Source organism: Balaenoptera borealis (assembly GCF_965194805.1).
Source record: "Balaenoptera borealis genome assembly, chromosome: 2".
Classification (NCBI taxonomy): Eukaryota; Metazoa; Chordata; class Mammalia; order Artiodactyla; family Balaenopteridae; genus Balaenoptera; species Balaenoptera borealis.
In genome coordinates, this window is record NC_138867.1 from 99993646 (window position 1) to 100014829 (window position 21184).

Genomic DNA, 21184 nt, shown 5'->3' on the forward strand with positions numbered 1-21184 from the left:
CATCCTAGCATTCTTTTGGTTAATATTATGGATATGAGATAAAACTTAGAAAGTTTTTTTTTAAAAATCAGTGGTAACTTTTAATTGAAAATAAGATGCCTCCGTACCTTGTTTTTTATTTTGTGTTTTTTTGTTTTTTTGTTTTTTTTACAGTCCAGGTCTTTTATTTTCTTTACCCCCGTCATGCCATGAATTCATAGGGAATGGGCTCCAACTGTTCAGACTCTTTTCCATTGGTTCTCATGAAGTGTGCTTCCCTGGGGGGAGAAGGCTGGTGCTTCAGCTGAACCCAAGTACCTTTCTCTTTGGCTTCCTTCTTTTTCTGATCATTTTCCTTCACTCGTTTCAGGAAGCTATCTCAGCTCTTAGAGTGCTTAACATGCTTGATACGCACATTAATTCTCTTGGCAAGAATCTTGCCCTTAAACTTGTTTGTTTACAATGATGCCAACAGCATGCTGGGTAACACTGTAGACTCTCCCAGTTTTGCCATGGCAACATTTGTGGGGCATTCCTTTTTGAACAGTGCCCGTTCCCTTGATATCTACAATATCACCTTTCTTGTAGATTTGTATGTATGTGGCCAAAGGAGCAGCTCCATGTTTTCTAAAAGGCCTAGAGAACACGTAGCGGGTGCCCCTCCTCTTTCCCTTTGTGTTGGTCATTTTGACAAATTACTGGAGGTGGCGGATCTGGCCGAAAAGAAGCTATTTTCTGTTTTTTATTCTCAGCTAAATTGGTGCCTGTCTACATAGCATTTCTGAAAACCCAACCAACCATATCTTTTTGGCTCAACCCATCATTCAAGTTGTTGTCAGAATATAATCTTCAGAAAATTAAAGGCATGACTCTCAGACAGATATAAAATGAAAATGTGACACAAATTAATATCTTATGTCACAGAGTCTGGGCTTAATTAATAGTAAGTAACAAGACAGAGTATATCTCCCTATAGAGTTAAGTAATTTTGGGGTGAGGCTGTTAGCAGTGCTCCAGTAAAACACTAAAAGGACGTGCAATCAGCCTTTTGTAAGTTTTTTACAGATTATTTTTGTTAATACAATTGACCAGGGTGATACTTTTTGGCCTGATCATTTGTACTACATTGATGGTATGTGTCGAGCAGTTTAAATACCACCACCAACGATAATAACAGCTTAAAGTTGTCAAGTACCTATAAGCAGGCTATCCCATTATTTCTACTATGTGTAACAGCTCTACATTTAATTTAGGAAAATCTAGGTTCAGGCGTCCTAAATAACTTGCTCATGGTCACATAGAAAGTGGTGGAGCTGGGATAGACACCCAGGTCTGCCTGGCTCAAGGCTTAGTTCCTAGGCCCTAACTTTTTTTTTTTTTTTTTTTTTACTGTATCATGATTTCTTTCATAAATGTAAATAACTTTGCAGAACTCTTCTTTGTATGGCTGCCTTCTCCTTATTACTTCCTGCTGCTTGCAGTATCATTTTCCTGCTTCATGTATGCACACTATTTCATTTTTCAAATTTCTTTTTTCTTTTTGGCTTCAGTGGAAGCTCTACCTTTTCCTTAGAGGCAGTCCCTTACTACTCCCCTTTCCCTCATCCATACAAAAACACATACTGGCTTTCTCTGAAATCCTCCTACAATTAATGTTGGTGCCACATATTCTGGAACCCTCTTATTTTCTAATTATTTCACCTACGTTTATTTTATTTATTTATTTATTTTTAACATCTTTATTGGAGTATAATTGCTTTACAATAGTGTGTTAGTTTCTGCTGTATAACAAAGTGAATCAGCTATACATAAATATATATCCCCATATACCCTCCCTCTTGCGTCTCCCTCCCACCCTCCCTATCCCACCCCTCTAGGTGGACACAAAGCACCAAGCTGATCTCCCTGTGCTATGTGGCTGCTTCCCACTAGCTATCTATTTCACATTTGGTAGTGTATATGTGTCCATGCCACTCTGTCACTTTGTCCCAGCTTACCCGTCCCCATCCCTGTGTCCTCAAGTCCATTCTTTACATCTGCATCTTTATCTCTGTCCTGCCCCTACGTTCTTCAGAACCATTTTCTTTTTTTTTTTTTTTAGATCCCATATATATGTGTCAGCATACGGTATTTGTTTTTCTCTGACATACTTCACTCTGTATGACAGTCTCTAGGTCCATCCACCTCACTACAAATAACTCAATTTCATTTCTTTTTATGGCTGAGTAATATTCCATTGTATACATGTGGCACATCTTCTTTATCCATTCATCTGTTAATGGACACTTAGGTTGCTTCCATGTCCTGGCTATTGTAAATAGAGCTGCAGTGAACATTGTGGTACATGACTCTTTTTGAATTATGGTTTTCTCAGGGTATATGCCCAGTAGTGGGATCGCTGGGTCATATGGTAGTTCTATTTTTAGTTTTTTAAGGAACCTCCATACTGTTCTCCATAGTGACTGTATCCATTTACATTCCCACCAACAGGACAAGAGGGTTCCCTTTTCTCCACACCCTCTCCAGCATTTATTGTTTGTAGATTTTTTGATGGTGGCCATTCTGACTGGTGTGAGGTGATACCTCACTGTAGTTTTGATTTGCATTTCTCTAATGATTAGTGATGTTGAGCATCCTTTCATGTGTTTGTTGGCAATCTGTATACTTTCTTTGGAGAAATGTCTATTTAGGTCTTCTGCCCATTTTTGGATTGGGTTGTTTGTTTTTTTGATGTTGAGCTGCATGAGCTGCCTGTATACTTTGGAGATTAATCCTTTGTCAGTTGCTTCATTTGCAAATATTTTCTCCCATTCTGAGGTTTGTCTTTTCGTCTTGTTTATGGTTTCCTTTGCTGTGCAAAAGCTTTTAAGTTTCATTAGGTCCCATTTGTTTATTTTTGTTTTTATTTCCATTACTCTAGGAGGTGGGTCAAAAAGGATCTTGCTGTGATTTATGTCAAATAGTGTTCTGCCTATGTTTGCCTCTAAGAGTTGTATAGGTGTTTAATCCATTTTGAGTTTATTTTTGTGTATGGTGTTAGGGAGTGTTCTAATTTCATTCTTTTACATGTAGCTGTCCAGTTTTCCCAGCACCACTTATTGAAGAGGCTGTCTTTTCTCCATTGTATATTCTTGCCTCCTTTATCAAAGATAAGGTGACCATATGTGTTTGGGTTTGTCTTTGGGCTTTCTATCCTGTTCCATTGATCTATATTTCTGTTTTTGTGCCAGTACCATACTGTCTTGATTACTGTAGCTTTGCAGTATAGTCTGAAGTCAGGGAGCCTTATTCCTCCAGCTCCGTTTTTCTTTCTCAACATTGCTTTGGCTATTCAGGGTCTTTTGTGTTTCCATATAAATTGTGAAATTTTTTGTTCTAGTTCTGTGAAAAATGCCATTGGCAGTTTGATAGGAATTGCACTGAATCTGTAGATTGCTTTGGGTAGTATAGTCATTTTCACAATATTGATTCTTCCAATCCAAGAACATGTTATATCTCTCCATCTGTTTGTATTATCTTTAATTTCTTTCATCAGTGTCCTGTAGTTTTCTGCATGCAGGTCTTGTGTCCCCTTAGGTAGGTTTATTCCTAGGTATTTTATTCTTTTTGTTGCAATGGTAGATGGGAGTGTTTCCTTAATTTCTCTTTCAGATTTTTCATCATTAGTGTATAGGAATACAAGAGATTTCTGTGCATTAATTTTATATCCTGCTACTTTACTAAATTCATTGATTAGCTCTAGTAGTTTTCTGGTAGCATCTTTGGGATTCTCTGTGTATAGTATCATGTCATCTGCAAACAGTGACAGTTTTACTTCTTCTTTTCTGATTTGGATTCCTTTTATTTCTTTTTCTTCTCTGATTGCTGTGGCTAAAACTTCCAAAACTATGTTGAATAATAGTGGTGAGAGTAGGCAACCTTGTCTTGTTCCTGATCTTAGTGGAACTGGTTTCATTTTTCCACCATTGAGAATGTTGTTGGCTGTGGGTTTGTCATATATGGCCTTTATTATGTTGAGGTAAGTTCCTTCTATGCCTAGTTTCTGGAGAGTTTTTTTCATAAATGGGTGTTGAATTTTGTCACAAGCTTTTTCTTCATCTATTTAGATGATCATATGGTTTTTCTCCTTCAATTTGTTAATATGGTTTATCGCATTGATTGATTTGCGTATATTGAAGAATCCTTGCATTACTGGGATAAACCCCACTTGATCGTGGTGTATTATCCTTTTAATGTGCTTTTGGATTCTGTATGCCAGTATTTTGTTGAGGATTTTTGCATCTGTGTTCATCAGTGATATTGGTCTGTTGTTTTCTTTGTTTGTGACAGCTTGTCTGGTTTTGGTATCAGGGTGATGGTGGCCTCATAGAATGAGTTTGGGAGTGTTCCTACCTCTGCTATATTTTGGAAGAGTTTGAGAAGGGTAGGTATTAGCTCTTCTCTAAATGTTTGATAGAATTCGCCTGTGAATCCATCTGGTCCTGGACTTTTGTTTGTTGGAAGATTTTTAGTCACAGTTTCAATTTCAGTGCTTGTGATTGGTCTGTTTATATTTTCTGTTCCTTCCTGGTTCAGTCTCAGGAGGTTGTGCTTTTCTAAGAATTTGTCCATTTCTTCCAGGTTGTCCATTTTATTGGCATATAGTTGCTTGTAGTAATCTCTCATGATCTTTTGTATTTCTGCAGTGTCAGTTGTTACATCTCCTTTTTCATTTCTGATTCTATTGATTTGAGTCTTCTCCCTTTTTTTCTTGATGAGTGTGGCTAGTGGTTTATCAATTTTGTTTATCTTCTCAAAGAACCAGCTTTTAGTTTCATTGATCTTTGCTATCATTTCCTTCATTTCTTTTTCATCTATTTCTGATCTGATCTTTATGATTTCTTTCCTTCTGCTAACTTTGGGGGTTTTTTTTCTTCTTTTTCTAAGTGCTTTAGGTGTAATGTTAGGCTGTTTATTTGAGATTTTTCTTGTTTCTTGAGGTAGGATTGTTTGAAAGATCTTTTTTTCTGAAGTATAATGGGAAGTAGTCAAGGGAGAATGTCCTATACATTTGTAGCAATACCATACTTTTATGAAAGGTATACCACTGGAATAATTTTAGCTGAAGTATTAGGAATTAGAATTAGAGTTCCTTTAATATTTTATAAAAAGGCTATTTACGTATTACTTTATAGTGTGTACACTTCCTTTTTGAAATAAGAGCTAGAATTATTTCTTTAAAAAGACTGTGGTCTCTTCCTACCCAATTTTATTCTATGTTAACCAAACAAATACACTTTACGTACCCCTACCTCATGTGGATTTTGTGCCATGCCTTTTACTATTTATAAGAATTAAGTGATTCTCACCCTGCCTCCCCATTACACATACTTATATTGGATAAAAAAAATCCCCCAAATACCAGTGCTCAGGGTCCACCCCAGACCATTTAAATTGGAATATTTGGAGATGGGAACTGGTCATAAATATTTTTTAAAAGGGCTCCAGTTGATTCTACACTTAGGGTTAATTAACACCTGTGTTAAATCAGTAAGCCTTCATGTTTATTTCTCTTGATATTTAATTTATGAACTGTTTATTTAATTTGGATTATTTTCTTTTTCATATGAAGAAAAATGTAAATTTCTTTTGAAAGACTTTATACTGTTTCACAATGAAATTGTATTTTCATTGGAATCATCAGAGTGAACTGGTTGTTTTTTTTTCCTCTTGTACCTTTATAAGATCCAAGGAACTGGAGACATCGTCATTTCAAATGCATATGTGGATCTTGTGCCAACAGCTGATGTTGTAGCTAAGACACCATCTGAGGTGGGTTATAACCACTGACATCCAAGTCATACCCTGACTTATGAATTTCAATTAAGACCACTTTAAGAATATTGAGTCTACTTTAGAAAATTAAGAGCTATGAAAGATTCTTAATTCTTGAACTGGAGAACATTGATTTAAAACTGCTTGGAGAAAAAGGAATATTTTGACAACTTATGAATTTTTTAAAAAACTTTTTTGTGGGGATACTAGGGTATCTTTCAAGAGAATATAAGTAATTTTCTAGTTTTAGAGTAACTAAATCAATTGTTTAATGAGAAATCTTAAACAGTATTTGGGAGAAGAATATATTAAAAATTTAAATATCCTGTACCTTTTTCTTGATTTAAAGATTTGTATAATGCTTTGAATGCAGATATAAAAACAGTAGCATGTATTATTTATTAAAACATTTGTGTTATTCTGTATTAACATGCTGAGACTTTTAATAAAAATATTTATATTTTCTTTCTCCAAAATATTAACTTTGTAATGTCGAGGTTTTCAAACCCATGATCTTTGTCTTTCATTTGCCATATTATCATATAACTGAATGAAAATTAAAATCTCTTTACAAAGAATCTAAGATCAAAAACTTAAGAAATTTTAGAGCTAGAAGGAAATTCAAGCTTCATGTAATTTAGTCCTATTTTATGAACAAAGAAATGAGACCACAGTAGTTGATTGATTTGCCCAGTATCTTCCTGCTGAAGTTAGTTAGGATATAAGTTACCCAGTTAGTTCCTAGTCTACTTGTAAAATATTATTTCTGAATTTTGATAAAAGTAAAATTCTTTTATTAAGAGGACTGAGGTTCTGGATGACATAAATTAATATAAGGAAAGGTGTGAAAGAAACCTAGTGAGAAAAAACTAGTTTGCCTTATTTATGTGCAGGTTTTTAACAAAAATCATGTTGTTGCACTTTTATTTTGTAATAGTTTTATCCCCTTGAGTCATTTTTACAGAACTTCTAAAATTAAATTAACTTTTCTCTTTTTGCTAGGGTAGGGAGCTTCAGAGTACCCTTGTGTTTGAGGAAATAGGTCGCCGCCTTCAGCATATAGGGGGAGAGGTGGTGAAGAAAGTAAATGCTGTGTTTGAGTGGCATATCACTAAAGGTGAAAATACTGCAGCTAAGTGGAGTAAGTCATGTTCCTGGCTCTATAATATTCTAAGATAACTCTTAGTCAATAGAGATAAAGTATCCGTGTTATAACTAAAGCCTGTCTCTTTGAAGGTAGGTAAATCTTGCCTTCTTCGGTAAGTTGTTTTTTTATGGGAAATAACGGGTTTCTTGGCACCCAAAGCCATGCATGTTTTTTAGAGATGAAGGGAATCAGTTAAAATGAAAATACCTGTTTTAAAGATTTCATTGTAACACCTGAAATTAGTACTTTAAACAGTCACCTTAGCCGTATGCTTCTTTAACTAATCTTCAAAGTCCTCTTAAATGTGAAGAAAGTACATCAGGTTAAATGAAATATTTTAAAGTTTTGAGTAATTCTCATTACATTTTAACAGCTTTAAAAATATTTTCTTCATTCCCCCCAAATTAACATTTTGGATTATCACCTTAACTATCAGTATATAATCATAATTATTTTCTTCATCTATACAGATGGCAATCAAAGGTACTAATTTTATCTAATCTAGGGAAGTTATCTACTAGAGTGCCATGTTAGCAATCTGGCAAGGCATCCGATATAAGCCAAGTTGCTGCAGAGAGAAAGCAGTCACATTTCCATTCACTTCTGTGTCGCTCCAAAAGGACTCTGGTACCATTTTAAGAAGAAAGAGAAGATAAAAAGGGAAAGGGGTAAAAAAAATTCTACCATGTCTTTTGTATCTGTTGTGTAACTACATTCTTAATCATGGCACAAACTTTTCTGTGCTGTGGTCTCTTAAAAGATTGCAGTGTCCAATTTTAATTTAATTCTTAAAGTAAAATTGGGGAAGGTAAGATGAAATTACTAAAGATGAGTAAAAAAAATTTTCTAGATCAGAGAATTTTCTTCTTTTTCTGTCTGCATAATAAAAGCACTAGCACTTTTGTGGGCTCACTTTGCTAATCAGCCAGATCTGTTAGCAAGTTTTTAAGCATCCAGTGTCTATATGTCATGACAGAAAAATATGTGGCTTTATCAGATTTCACTGTGCTGCTTCTATATAGGTTAAAGGACAGGGAAGTGAGTATACGTCCATTCTCTTTCTTCAGCATCAGTCAATTATAGATTGAGAGGCCACTGCTTCTAACAATGAGAGTATCTTAGTTCAGTTTGCTATAACAAATATACTATAGACTGGATAGGTTAAACAACAGAAATTTATTTTCTCATAGTGTGGAGGCTGGAAGGTCCAGTGTGAGGGTGTCAGCATGTTTGGGCTCTAGGGAGAACCCTCTTTCTGGTTTGCAGATGGCCGCCTCCTTACTGTTTCCCCACAAGGCAGAGAGAAAGATCATCTCTCTCATGTCTCTTCTTCTAAGGACACTAACCCCATTATGGAGGCTCTACTCTCATGATCTCACCTAAACCTAATTACCTCCCAAAGGCCCCATTTCCAAATACCATCATTATTTGGAGACTAGGGCTTCAACGTATGGATTTTGGAGGGACACAAACATTTATTCCGTAGCTGACCGCTATTCATATTTTGAATCATGAAGCATGCTATTAATGAACGCTGACCATCACTTCTTTACCTTTATATTATCAAGTGTTCTAGCCTTACTTTGATTGGTAGAATATTCTTTCTTTATAGAGTATTCTAACCTTAGGTTTATGTTATAGAGTATTCTGATCTCTAGAGCTGTTGGAGAAAAAGGGTGTATCAGTGAATGTTCACTGAAACTTCTTGATTTCTCATGTTTTTTGTCTTGAGGTCCCAAGGGACAGGATCCTTTCATTTGTAGTCAAGCAGCTGTGGTCCCTTGAATCTGTCTACTAATGTGGTACAGAGAGCATCCAGAATAGTTTTTAGCTCAAGGATTTTTCCCGTCCTTCATAACTGTGAAGTACAATGGGATCCTGTGTAGTTAAGGTTGGCCAAGAGCCCCTGGAATGCTGAGGGACTCCTGGAAGTGACCAGTGATTGGCTTACACTCCAGGACCATGTTAACTTTCAGGCCCATCCCAAACCTGGTTGTAATCCTTCTCTGGGGACTGTAGGCTAGTGTGAGATGTAGTATACTGTGGTGGTACCTGAAAGCAAGGATTGTAGGCTGTGCTTCTGCAAGTCCCACAACTGATGATATGAACCATCTTCACTCATTATTTGTATACCACATATCATGCAGATAATCTGTCTATACAGACTTTTTTTTAAAGGAAAAAATCTTTAGGTTTGGGATTTTACTTGCACAGTAGAAACTACTGTTTTGTAGATTTTCATTATTTTTATTCTGAGATTACTATTTTAGAGTGCCTAAGTACCTTGTAAATCAGACTGTTTTATTTCTCCTTACAATTAAAGATCACTGTAAATGCTCACTGAGACCAAAACAATTAAAATGTATCTCTAAATCAACTAAAACTTTTTGAGACCATCTTCTATTACATATTCCTAGGAAACATTTTGAAGTTTTGTTCAATTGATTTTGGTTTAATGTAAGCTTCTTTTTAACATAACAATTGCTATTCCTTTTAGGGAGTATATTTTCATTATATAAAATTTGGTATATAAAAAAGTATAGAGCAGAAAATAATGATATATAATCCCACTACCTACAGTTAACATTTTGATGTTTGTCCTTCTGGAAGACATTTGGGCTTATAGGAGGTTAATTCAGAAGGGGGTAAAGGAAGCCAAACATGTAATATGTATTTAGTTACCCAGAGTTCAAAGTGTCTATTTTTTTTTTTCTAAAAAACTTCATAGATTAACAGTGATATGTAGGTATCATCACTTTCTTTCTACTTTCTGTCCTTCCTTCTTTCTATCTATTCATGATGGAATTCAGCCTTTTCCCCTATAGATGAAACTGTATTAGGAGTTGAGTTATAAATATAAAACACAGGATTTTTGAAGATACTGGTGAAGGAAAGGAATGCGATCTATAAGAGAGAAAACGTGCTAGAATTATGTGTCTCACAGTTGTCAGAAAAGAACTCTGTAGAGATTTGTGAAGTATACAAGTGATTCACTCTGGCAAATAGCGTAAGTTCCTTCAATATAGTGTCAATAACCAACTAAGATTTTCTCCTTATCTTAGTATCACTTTCCTTGTAGAAAGTATTAGAAAATGTGCTTATATTTAATAATTACCTTTAATTAACCTAGGCAAAGGGTTTTTTCTTGTATTTTCACTGGAAAAATGGGAATGTTAGAAACCTGTTAATAACTACTTGTAATTGATGCTTGTGGCTTTTGTTTGTTTTATCATCTCTTCTTCAGGTCCAAATTTATCACAGCTAACAGTCAAATTGGATCTTGAAGCTTTCTCTGAAAGGGTTCATCATTATCTTTGGTTATCTGCCTGTCTTTTATTTGATCTGATTCTCAGCTGTGTAACTTTTTTCAATTCTGGTTGTTTTCTCACCATCTTTGTGTCACTGAGCTAAATCAGAGTAGCTGGCAGCAATAGAAAGTATCTAGGTGTTTCGGCTTATGATATTTTAGAAGATGATTCCATGTTGGTATCTCTCTTTTGCATCTTGGTGCTTAATGGCATAAAATAGATGATTTAATGCTCTGACTTAGGGAATACCTATTTTTTTTTTTTTTTACAAGCAGTTTTAAAAATGTTTTGCTGAACAGTCAATCACCAAATTCTTGGTATTTTAAATTGCTGTTAGTTGTCCCAGTCATGTTTGCATTATGGCAGATCCAAACCTGTGTACAGAGAACAGGCTCAGCTCCTTAGTTCACCTACGGAACTGGAGTTACACAAGTGACAGGCCTTGAGCAAGTCTAGGAACCAAGGGGTTTGGGCTCAGTGGCCTGGAAGATGCATGTCAAACCAAGGATCCTGGACCGTGCCCATCTTCCCTGCTCCTTCCCCTATCTTGCCATCCAAACAACACCAACAATGAATCTCTGGGCAGAATGTGTGTCTATGTCGGGATTTTTAAAAACTAAATTAGTGTGAGTCTAGAGAGAACGGGGAGAGTTCTGGTATCAGTGTTGGTTTTGGCTGTGGAGGAGGAGGAGTCTTAGCTATGTCTTTCGAGGTTAGGCCTCTCTGAGGCCTGTCGTGCTTGATCATCTAGGAGCAGGAGGGCTGCCTGGGCGAGGTCCCTTCCTCTTCTCTGGGGAACAAGAGTGTGTAATGGAGAGATGTAGGCCTTTGACATGCATAAGAAACCAGAGGGTGGGCCTCAGTGAGGTGCTTTTGGGAAGGAAGCCCAGATCTTGGAATGCTCACTTGCACCTTCTTATCCATACTGATGTGCAAAATATTAATGAAATAAAAAAGAATCAGAAAGAGAGACATTGTAGACTTCTTCAGCTGTTTTGGGAGCTGAAATCAGAACATTGTAGCAAGGTCATCCTGTTGAGTAAAATCTATAACACTATTATTTATTATAAAATAAAAATTTTTTATTGAGGTATAGTTGATGTACAATATTGTATAAATTTCAGGTGTACCACATAGTGATTCACAATTTTTAAAGGTTATATTTCATTTATAGTTATTATAAAATATATTTCCTGTGTTGTACAATCTATACAATAGATATATAGCTTATCGGTTTATCTATTTATTTATTTATTTAACACATGACATCCCTAGGTTAGTTTGTTTATTGGATCTATACTTTTTTTTTTAATTGACATACAGTTAATTTACAATGTTGTGTTAGTTTCTGGTGTACAGCAAAGTGATTCAGTTATATATATGCACATATACATATGTATATACACATATATATATTCTTTTCATATTCTTTTTCATTATAGCTTATTACAAGATACAGAATACAGTTCCCTGTGCAAAAGAGTAGGACTTGTTGTTTACCTATTTTATATATATTAGTTTGTATCTGGTAATCCCAAGCTCCTAATTTATCCCCTCCCCTCTTCCCCCTCTGGTAACTATAAGTTTGTTTTCTGTCTGTGAGTCTGTTTCTGTTTTGTAAATAAGTTCATATTTTGGATTCCACATATAAGTGATATCATATGATATTTGTCTTTCTCTGTTTGACTTACTTCAATTAGTATGATATTCTCTAGGTCCATCTATGTTGCTGCAAATGGCATTATTTCATTCTTATGGCTGAGCAGTAGTCTGGTGTGTGTGTGTGTGTGTGTGTGTGTGTGTGTGTATGTGTGTATATACACACACATACACACACCAAATCTTCTTTATCCATTCATCTGTTGATGGACATTTAGGTTGCTTCCATGTCTTGGCTATTGTAAATAGTGCTGCTATGAATATTGGGGGTGCATGTATCTTTTCCAGTTAGAATTTTCTTCGGCATTATGCCCAGGAGTGGGATTGCTGGATCATATGGTAACTCTATTTTTGTTTTTTTAAGGAGCCTCCATACTGTTCTCCATAGTGGCTGCACCATTTTACATTCCCACCAACAGTGTAGAAGGGTTCCTTTTTCTCCACATCCTCTCCAGCATTTATTATTTGTAGACTTTTTGATGATTGCCATTCTGACTGGTGTGAGGTGATACCTCACTGTAGTTTTGATTTGCATTTCTCTAATAATTAGCAGTGTTGAGCAACTTTTCATGTGCTTATTGGCCATCTGTATGTCTTCTTTGGAGAAATGTCTATTTAGGTCTTATGCCCATTTTTTTGATTTTTTTTTTTTGACATTGAATTGTATGAGCTGTTTGTATATTTTGGAAATTAAGCCCTGTCTGTCGCATTGTTTGCAAATATTTTCTCCCAGTTTGGAGGTTATCTTTTCATTTTGTTTATGGTTTTCTTTGCTGTGTAAAAGCTTATAAGTTTGATTAGGTTCCATGTATTTATTTTTCCTTTTATTTCTTTTGCCTTGGGAAACTGACCTAAGAAAACATTGGTACGATTTATGTCAGAGAATGTTTTGCCTATGCTCTCTTCTAAGAGTTTTCTGGTGTCATGTCTTTTTTTTTTTTTTTTCCCACAGACACACACTGTATTTTATTTTTACAAGATGGTGTCATGTCTTATACTTAAGTCTTTAAGCCATTTTGAGTTGATTTTTCTGTATGGTGTGAGGGTGTGTTCTAACTTCATTGATTTACATGCAGCTGTCCAGCTTTCCCAACACCACTTGCTGAAGAGACTGTCTTTTCTCCATTGTATATTTTTGCCTCCTTCATCAAAGATTAATTGGCCGTAGATGTGTGGGTTTATTTCTGAGCTCTCTTCTGTTCCATTGATCCATATGTCTGTTTTTGTACCAGTACCATGCCGTTTTGATTACTGTAGCTTTATAGTGTTGTCTGAAGTCTGGGAGGGTTATGCCTCCTGCTTTGTTCTTTTTCCTCAGGATTGCTTTGGCAATTCTGGGTCTTCTATGGTTCCATATAAATTTTAGAATTATTTGTTCTAGTTTTGTGAAAAATGTCATGGGTAATTTGATAGGGATTGATTAAATCTGTAAATTGCTTTGGGTAGTATGGCCATTTTAACAATATTAATTCTTCCAATCCAAGAGCATGGGATATCTTTCCATTTCTTTAAATCATCTTCCATTTCCTTTATCAGTGTTTTACAGTTCTCAGTATATGAGCCTTTTACCTCCTTGGTCAGGTTTATTCCTAAGTTTTTTATTTTTTTGATATGATTTAAAAAAGGATTGTTTTTTTTTACTTTCCCTTTCTGATATTTCATTGTTAGTGTAAAGAAATGCAACTGATTTCTGTATGTTAATCTTGTATCCTGCTACCTTGCTGAATTTGTTTATCAGTTCTAGTAGTTTTTGTGTGGAATTTTTAGGGTTTTCTGTATTTAGTATCATGTCATCTGCATATAATGACAATTTTACCTCTTCCCTTCTAATGTGGATACCTTTTATTTCTTTTTCTTGTCTGAATGCTGAGTAGACTTCCAGTACTATGTTGAATAGGAGTGGGCATCCTTGTCTTGTTCCAGATTTTAGCAGGAAGGCTTTCAGCTTTTCACCATTGAATATTATGTTGGCTGTGGGTTTGTCATAAGTAGCTTTTATTAAGTTGAGGTATGTTCCTTGTATACCCACTTTGGTAAGAGTGTTGTAATTTGTAAGGTATATATTCTAAAACCTTCAAAGATCTCTAAGTCCAAATGTATGTTCTCATCTAACACCTTTCCCTCCCCCATTAAATTCTGTAAAGTATAACTGAAATTTTTTGGACTTTTTCAGTGCATTAATGATTATATAAGTACTGAGCTAAAATAATTCATAAAGCTTTTAAAATACATTCCACCACGAAAAGAAAATGCATATAGCTTGTTTCTTCATTTCATTTAGATTACCCATGACCTGACAGCTATCTGTAAACCTAAGGTGATGGTGGTGGATGACGATCCTTCCGCAGGAGCCATTTGTAGACCATGACTTGAGCCACTGTGGAATGGGGAGTTTCACTCCTTTACCCCAAATTTCTGTATTCTTGCTAAGAACGTCCCCCTTTTTAGCCCTCTTTTCTTTTACCAGCACTAGTTATTAGCTTTCCACAGAAAAAAAGTTTTATTGCTTCATAAGAGTCAGGGCTGTGAAGCAGCACGTAAAACCAAGTGAGTGAGAGGGCAGGTAGACAGCCCTTCATTAGAAGGGCCTTCATTAGCTAACAAACTTATTCCACACTGAAGTATTAAGATGCGTGAGTCCAGTTTTATTCCTGAGCAAGACTAGTACATATAGTGGTCCTTACACTTACTTGTGAAGAATTAAAATCATGTCTGTTGAATGCCAGAGGTTTGCTTTTCTTTAGTCTTTCCTTTCTGCTCTCTGACCCCCTCCCCTTATTCTCTCCCTGCTCCCTCCCTGCCTGCCTTCCTCCCTCTCTTTTTCTACCTTTCTTTTTAACTATACAAATAATACATAAAAACACATTTGTAATATGTGTGTACCAATAAGAACAGAGCCTTTGTTCTTCATGCCTTACTTTTAGTACCTTGTACATTGTCTGACACCCATAGAAGAAACTTAACAATGAAGTGAGTGAATGAAGCATAAAAAGTAAAAAGGTCTCCTTCTCACTCTTACTCCTTCCCAGGTAACCGTCATAGTCATGTTATTATTTTTTAGTTTAGTTGGCAAGATTCTCTTCTGTGGACAGTGGGAGTGACTTAATTTTCTCTTTGGAGTAGGGCTTGGCTAAGCAGAATGCATGGTTTTGCTTACATGTGTGTAGCTTTTCCTTGATCCTAAATTGGGAGTTTCCTGACACTCTTAGGGAGAGTGATGCAATCATAGCTCCTTCGCAGTAGCAGAGAAAGCACATTCAAGAGGCTGAAGCTGGATGAGTGGAATTACCTTCCTGGATGACTGGTCTCAGTCATATATGAGACAATTAAAACTTTCTAAATGTAACTTTAACATAAAGCTCTGTAAGTGTTGTATAGAGAGCAATGAAGGCAAATTTTTAATAGTTTTTCCAGTTACCCAGCCTGTTTCTGGGAGACTTAATCCTTCTGTCAAAAACATTTAAGGGAAAAGATTTTAATTTTAACATTTATTCACAACAATTAGGGCAATAAACATTTTATAAATAAATTATAGCAAACTAATTAGAATACTTTTTAAAATTTAATTTGATTGTCGTTTAATTCATATGACAGAACCTTTGATGAATTCAGGTTTTTGAAAGGTAATTAGAGTGTGCATTCCCTTCCCCCACCCCAACCAATATGCAGTTGTTTTAAAATTCAGTTTTCTTCCTTTGTTGACTACAGTCTTTATTTGAATCTAAAGGCCTTAACCATATAACTTCCAACCACTTAACTTCCTTATATTATTCTACATTGATTCACATTTCAAATATCTCTGTTATGTAAACTTCTTCAATGATGAAAAGCTATTATTGATTTGACTATTTTGAAGATCATATTCTTTATAACAAGGGCATCTCAAAAAATCAAGGATTTAAAATTTTTTTCTGAGTGATAGGTAATATATAATGTATTGGGTTGGCCAAAAAGTTCATTTGGGTCTTCCATATCTTACAGAAAAACCCGAACGAGTTTTTGGCCAACCCAATAGAATAAGTACCACAGTAACTTGGAAACTATAAAAATGTCTGCATTTATTTGGTTTATTTTATTCTCATCTTGTGAAGAAAAAAATGACAGACATTTGTTTCTTCCTATTTTCCCAGCTATTGACCTAAAAAATGGTTCTGGAAAAGTGTATCAAGGCACTGCAAAAGATTCTGCTGATGTAACCATCACGCTTTCAGATGAAGATTTCATGGAAGTAGTCTTGGGCAAGCTTGATCCTCAGAAGGTAAAGTTCTTAAAATGTTCATTTATTTGTCATTATTGCTTCCTGTTTGACAATTGCAGTTTTTGGCTGACTCCAAAATTCTGATTTATAAGACATATCTTGCAGCTCTGAGGAAAGACAGAGTTGATAGCGGTGTTCAAATTGACAGGTCATATATTTTTCTAATGGAGTTTTTCAACTGATACTTTTTTTTTTTTATTTTTTTTTTTATTTTTGGCTGCGTTGGGTCCCCGTCTCTGTGCGAGGGCTCTCTCCAGTTGTGGCAAGCGGGGGCCACTTTTCATCGCGGTGCGCAGGCCCCTCACCGCCGCGGCCCCTCCCGCTGCGGAGCACAGGCTCCAGACGCACAGGCTCAGCAGGTGTGGCTCACGGGCCCAGCCGCTCCGCGGCATGTGGGATCCCCCCGGTCCAGGGCTTGAACCTGCGCCCCCCGCACCGGCAGGCAGACTCCCAACCACTGCGCCACCAGGGAAGCCCTTAACTGATACTTTTTAAAACTAAATTTTTGGGTGGAATTCTTCTTTAGCAGATAAACAATGTAAAACCCACATCTAGACCTTTTAATATATTGTTAGTTCAGAGTTGAAAAACCATATGGTATTTCATAAAATTAGACATTCTTTCCTGATATATAAAATTAAGAACTTGTCTTAATCGTCATTGAAAACTGGAAATAGAAGGATGGAACATAATAGCCAGTGTCTTACTGAAGGTAAAACATTTAGAGACATTTCAGTGGAAAATCATGATTAAAACAAGAGTGCCTTTGCTGGCCATTATGAGGTAATATTGTTCTGAAACCTATTGCTAGTCCACAAACACACAAAATTAGATGTAGCAATTAGAATGGAGTAGAAAATTTGAATGATTATGTAGCTAGAAATCCCACAAGAATCAACTGATTGATTCTTAGACCAGAAGAGTTCAAACAAATGGTTGAATGCACAATGATGATTTAAAAATAGCTTTCACATAACAGCAAAACCAACTAGAGAATATAATTTTAAAAATTTGTTTGTAATCACTACCCAAACTGCAAAGTACCAATGACTACCCTAACAAGAAAAAGCATAGGGCTTATTTGCAGAAAACTATACAACTTTACAAGGAACGGAGCAATTTGAATAAGGGAGAAAATGTTCAATTTTCCTGGATAAAAAGACTAATTTTAAAAGAATTGTAAAGTAGTATAGTGGTTAAAAATACGTTCTTTGGCATCAGATAAATCTAAGTTTGAATCTTAGCTCTGCCACCTACTCTCTAAGCCTTAATTTTCTCATTGTAAAATGAATTGTGATAATCCCAAAAGATTGTTATGATAACTAAATCCAATAATATACATGAAGAGCTTAGAATAATGAGTGGTACTGAGTGAGCCCTCAGTTAATTCCTTCCCGGGAATTTATTTAGTACCTCCTTTAATTCAGGTGCTAGGTGTGGCTGAACAAGACAGTGCCCCTTCTGGGTAGAGCTTAGTTCTAGAGGGGAATGGAAAAGAAGTATAATTTCAGATATGAAGAAAAATAAGTCAGACTAATGGGTTATAGCAGTGGTTGGCAAACTTTTTCTGTGCAAGGTCCCCTAGTAAATATATTCTAAGCTTTGCAGGTCACATGGTTTCTGTTGCACCTACTCAGTTCTGCCATTGTAGAGTTAAAGTAGCCATGGATAATATGTAAACAAATGGGTGTGGCTGAGTTCCAGTAAAACTTTGTTCACAGAAACAGGCAGCAGACTGGTTTCGGCCCGTAGGCTGTAGTTTGCCAACCCTTGGATTAGAGTGTGACAGGATAGAAGAACTATTTTAGATCGGATTGTCCAAAAAGGCTTGATAGAGATCTGAACAAAGTGAGGGAAGGAGCCATAAGGCTAAAGAAACAACTTGCACAAAGGCTGGAGGCCCCGGTAGCTCAGCTTATTGGATACTATAACTGTGAGGAGGCCAGTGGGGAGAGAGGCAGGAGGCGAACAGGGAGAGGTAGGCATGGCTTAGATCACACAGGACCTTGTAGATGTTGGAAAGACAGTGTAGATCTTGTGTGATAGGAAGCTATTGAGCTGTGGAGTGACATCTGATTTTTAAAGGTCATTGTGGCTGCTGAGTGGCTAATTAAGAGTTCTTTTTTAAGATATATTTGAGGTGCTTATATATAAAGATTAAATGTAGGGTTTACAGAAACATTTATATAATTGCTAGGAATATCAGACCTTTGGGGGGGAATGGATTATTCAGTGAATGGTACTGAGCAGTTGCATAGGAAATAGTAGTGCTTTATGTCATTCCATATACCTTAGTCAGTACCATACAGGATGGAATTAAATGTAAAAAAATTAAAGCAGAAGCAAAACTTGATGAAAACCTAGGTGTTTATTATTCTTAGTGACAGTCCTTAGAGAAGTTCTAATTTAATATTAGGGGTTTTCTAAACTCATTTGGCTCAATTACATTCTGCCTCACCTCAGTGCTATCTATCATCACTCTTCTTCAGTTATCAAAGACCTTATATCCCAGTGTACAGTCTCTCTCTCTCTCTCTCTCTCTCTCTCTCTCTCTGTCTCTCTCTCTGCATCAACTCTTGTCAGCCTTGATGGCTTCCTTCAGGATTTGTAAAAGTGACTTCTCTAACAGATGACTCTTAGTTTATTGATATTATTTCTAATTATCTTTTACTCCATTCTACATCAGCTTTTGTCTTTATTGGCAGCATAAAATGTACAACTTCCAGTATCTGTTACAAAACATCACCATTTTCCAACACCCTCACCTACAGTTTCATTAACTTGTTTTGTTATTCCTGCTACTGCTGTTGAGCTTCACAGAGACCTCCGGTTTGTTGACAACACCACTTTCTATCCATCAGCTCCTTTCTGTCTTCTCTTCTTGTTCAGCTTAGAGTCCATGGTCCATCAGAGTATCTCCCTTGAAAATACCCTCACCTCCCTTGTACCTCTCTCATCTTATTTGCCTGGAAAACTCCACCCTATTTTAACCCTACTCTCTGCCATCTTTGCATCTGTACCTGAATAGATGAAGATGCCAGGAGAAAAGCCATACAACTAGACAAATTGGCTTCCCTTTAAAATTTTGATTACAAGTCTCAAATAGTCTCTATACACTGTCTAGCAGTCTTACTGTGATTTTCCACTAAGCCTCCATTCCTATTGTCTGAGATGAGTATTTCATACCTGTCTTCTCAAAACTCCCCCATGCCTACCTCTCTTTCATTTTCAGCTGATGACCTTTCTCATGTTCTTTGGGAGAAAAAAAAGACTTTCAAATGAAAATATTCACCTTCCCATCACCAGATCTATTTTGTCAGCATCTGCACCTGTCTTCTTTTCTTCCTATACATTACATTGAAGGAAGTCTCCCTCTTCCTGTCAAAGACTTCTTCACTTCTCATCCAGGTATCTACTCAAAGTCATTGCTTCTTCTTCTTTCCACTTTTTTCTGTACCATTCTCTCCCATTCTACTACATAATTGTCCCACAACGTAGAGGCAAGCTACCATCTTGATTTTAAAGCAAACACTGTCTCTTGATATCAGATCCCCATCCAGCATGCCATATCATTTCTCTGTTCCTTTTCACAAAAGAATTGTCTAAACCAGCACTGTTGAATAGACATATAATGTGAGCCACATAAGTAATTAAAAATTTTCTAGTAGCCACAATAAAAAAGGTTAAGAATAAACTCAAAATGGCTTAAAGACTTGAACATAAGACATGACACCATAAAACTCCTAGAAGAGATCATGGGCAAAACATTCTCGGACATAAATTGTTCCAGTGTTTTCTTAGGTCAGTCTCCCAAGACAATAGAAATAAAAACAAAAATAAACAAATGGGACCTAATCAAACTTACAAGCTTTTGCACAGCAAAGGAAACCATAAACAAAACGAAAAGACAACCTACAGAATGGGAGAAAATATTTGCAAATGATGCAAGCGACAAGGACTTAATTTCCAAAATATGCAAACAGCTCATACAACTCAACAACAAAAAACCAAACAACCCAATGGAAAAATGGGCAGAAGACCTAAATAGACAGTTCTCCAAAGAAGAAATACAGATGTCCAACAGGCACATGAAAAGGTACTCCACATTGCTAACTATTAGAGAAATGCAAATCAAAACTACAATGAGGTATCACCTCACCCTGGTCAGAATGGCCATCATTAAAAAGTCTATAATTAACAAATGTTGGAGAGGGTGTGGAGAAAAGGGAACCCTCCTACACTGTTGGTGGGAATGTAAGTTGGTGCAGCCACTGTGGAAAACAGTATGGAAGTTGCTTATAAAACTAAAAATAGAATTACCATATGATACAGCAATCGCACTCCTGGGCATATACCCCGACAAAACTATAATTCAAAAAGATTCATGCACCCTTATGTTCATAGCAGCACTATTTACAATAGCCAAGACATGGAAACAACCTAAATGTCCATTGACAAATGAATGGATAAAGAAGATGTGGTGTATACAATGGAATATTACTCAGCCATAAAAAAGAATGAAATAATGCATTTGCAGCAACATGGATGTAACTAGAGATTATCATACTAAGTGAAGTAAGTCAGAAAGAGAAAGAAAAATACCATATGATGTCACTTATATGTGGAATCTAAAATATGACACGAATGAACCTACCTATGAAATAGAAACAGAATCACGGACATAGAGAACAGACTGGTGGTTGCCAAGGGGGAGGGGGTTGGGGGAGGGGTGGAGTGGGAGGTTGGGGTTAGCAGATGTAAGCTATTGTATATAGAATGGATAAACAACAAAGTCCTACTGTATAGCACAGAGAACTGTATTCAATATCCTATGATAAACCGTAATGGAAAAGAATATATAAAAAAAAGAATGTATATATATGTATAACTGAATCACTTTGCTGTACAGCAGAAATTAACACAATACTGTAAATCAACTATACTTTAATAAAAAATAAAAATAAATTAAAAAAGATTAAAAAGAAACAGGTAAAATTAATCTTAATATATTTTATTTAA

At 36.0% G+C, this 21184-nt stretch overlaps 1 protein-coding gene, 1 long non-coding RNA gene and 1 pseudogene across 14 annotated transcripts in view; 1 reads left to right on the forward strand and 2 right to left on the reverse strand.

The window, feature by feature from the left end:
* HSD17B4 (hydroxysteroid 17-beta dehydrogenase 4) overlaps positions 1–21184 on the forward strand; it is a 244086-nt gene that overhangs the window by 110134 nt on the left and 112768 nt on the right. For 8 of the 12 annotated variants that reach the window (XR_014239448.1, XR_014239449.1, XR_014239450.1 and 5 more), the window contains exons 21-23: positions 5704–5790; positions 6796–6934; positions 16038–16165. The exons of 3 other annotated variants lie outside the window; for them this stretch is intronic. Coding sequence is in view for 5 of the 9 variants with exons in the window: in XM_082376255.1 (XP_082232381.1) it covers positions 5704–5790; positions 6796–6934; positions 16038–16165 (354 nt within the window). In the remaining 4 variants the exon portion in view is untranslated. Of the gene's footprint in view, positions 1–5703; positions 5791–6795; positions 6935–16037; positions 16166–19966; positions 21127–21184 lie in introns of those variants that run through there. One more of the 12 variants, XM_082376254.1, reaches the window with a different exon arrangement.
* The window catches only part of LOC309622617, a 620423-nt gene that overhangs the window by 1430 nt on the left and 597809 nt on the right, over positions 1–21184 (reverse strand). The gene's annotated exons all lie outside the window — the stretch shown is intronic.
* LOC309622475 (large ribosomal subunit protein eL21 pseudogene) lies at positions 42–5697 on the reverse strand (annotated as a pseudogene). Its single transcript has one exon. The product of its transcript is annotated as a large ribosomal subunit protein eL21 pseudogene (transcript).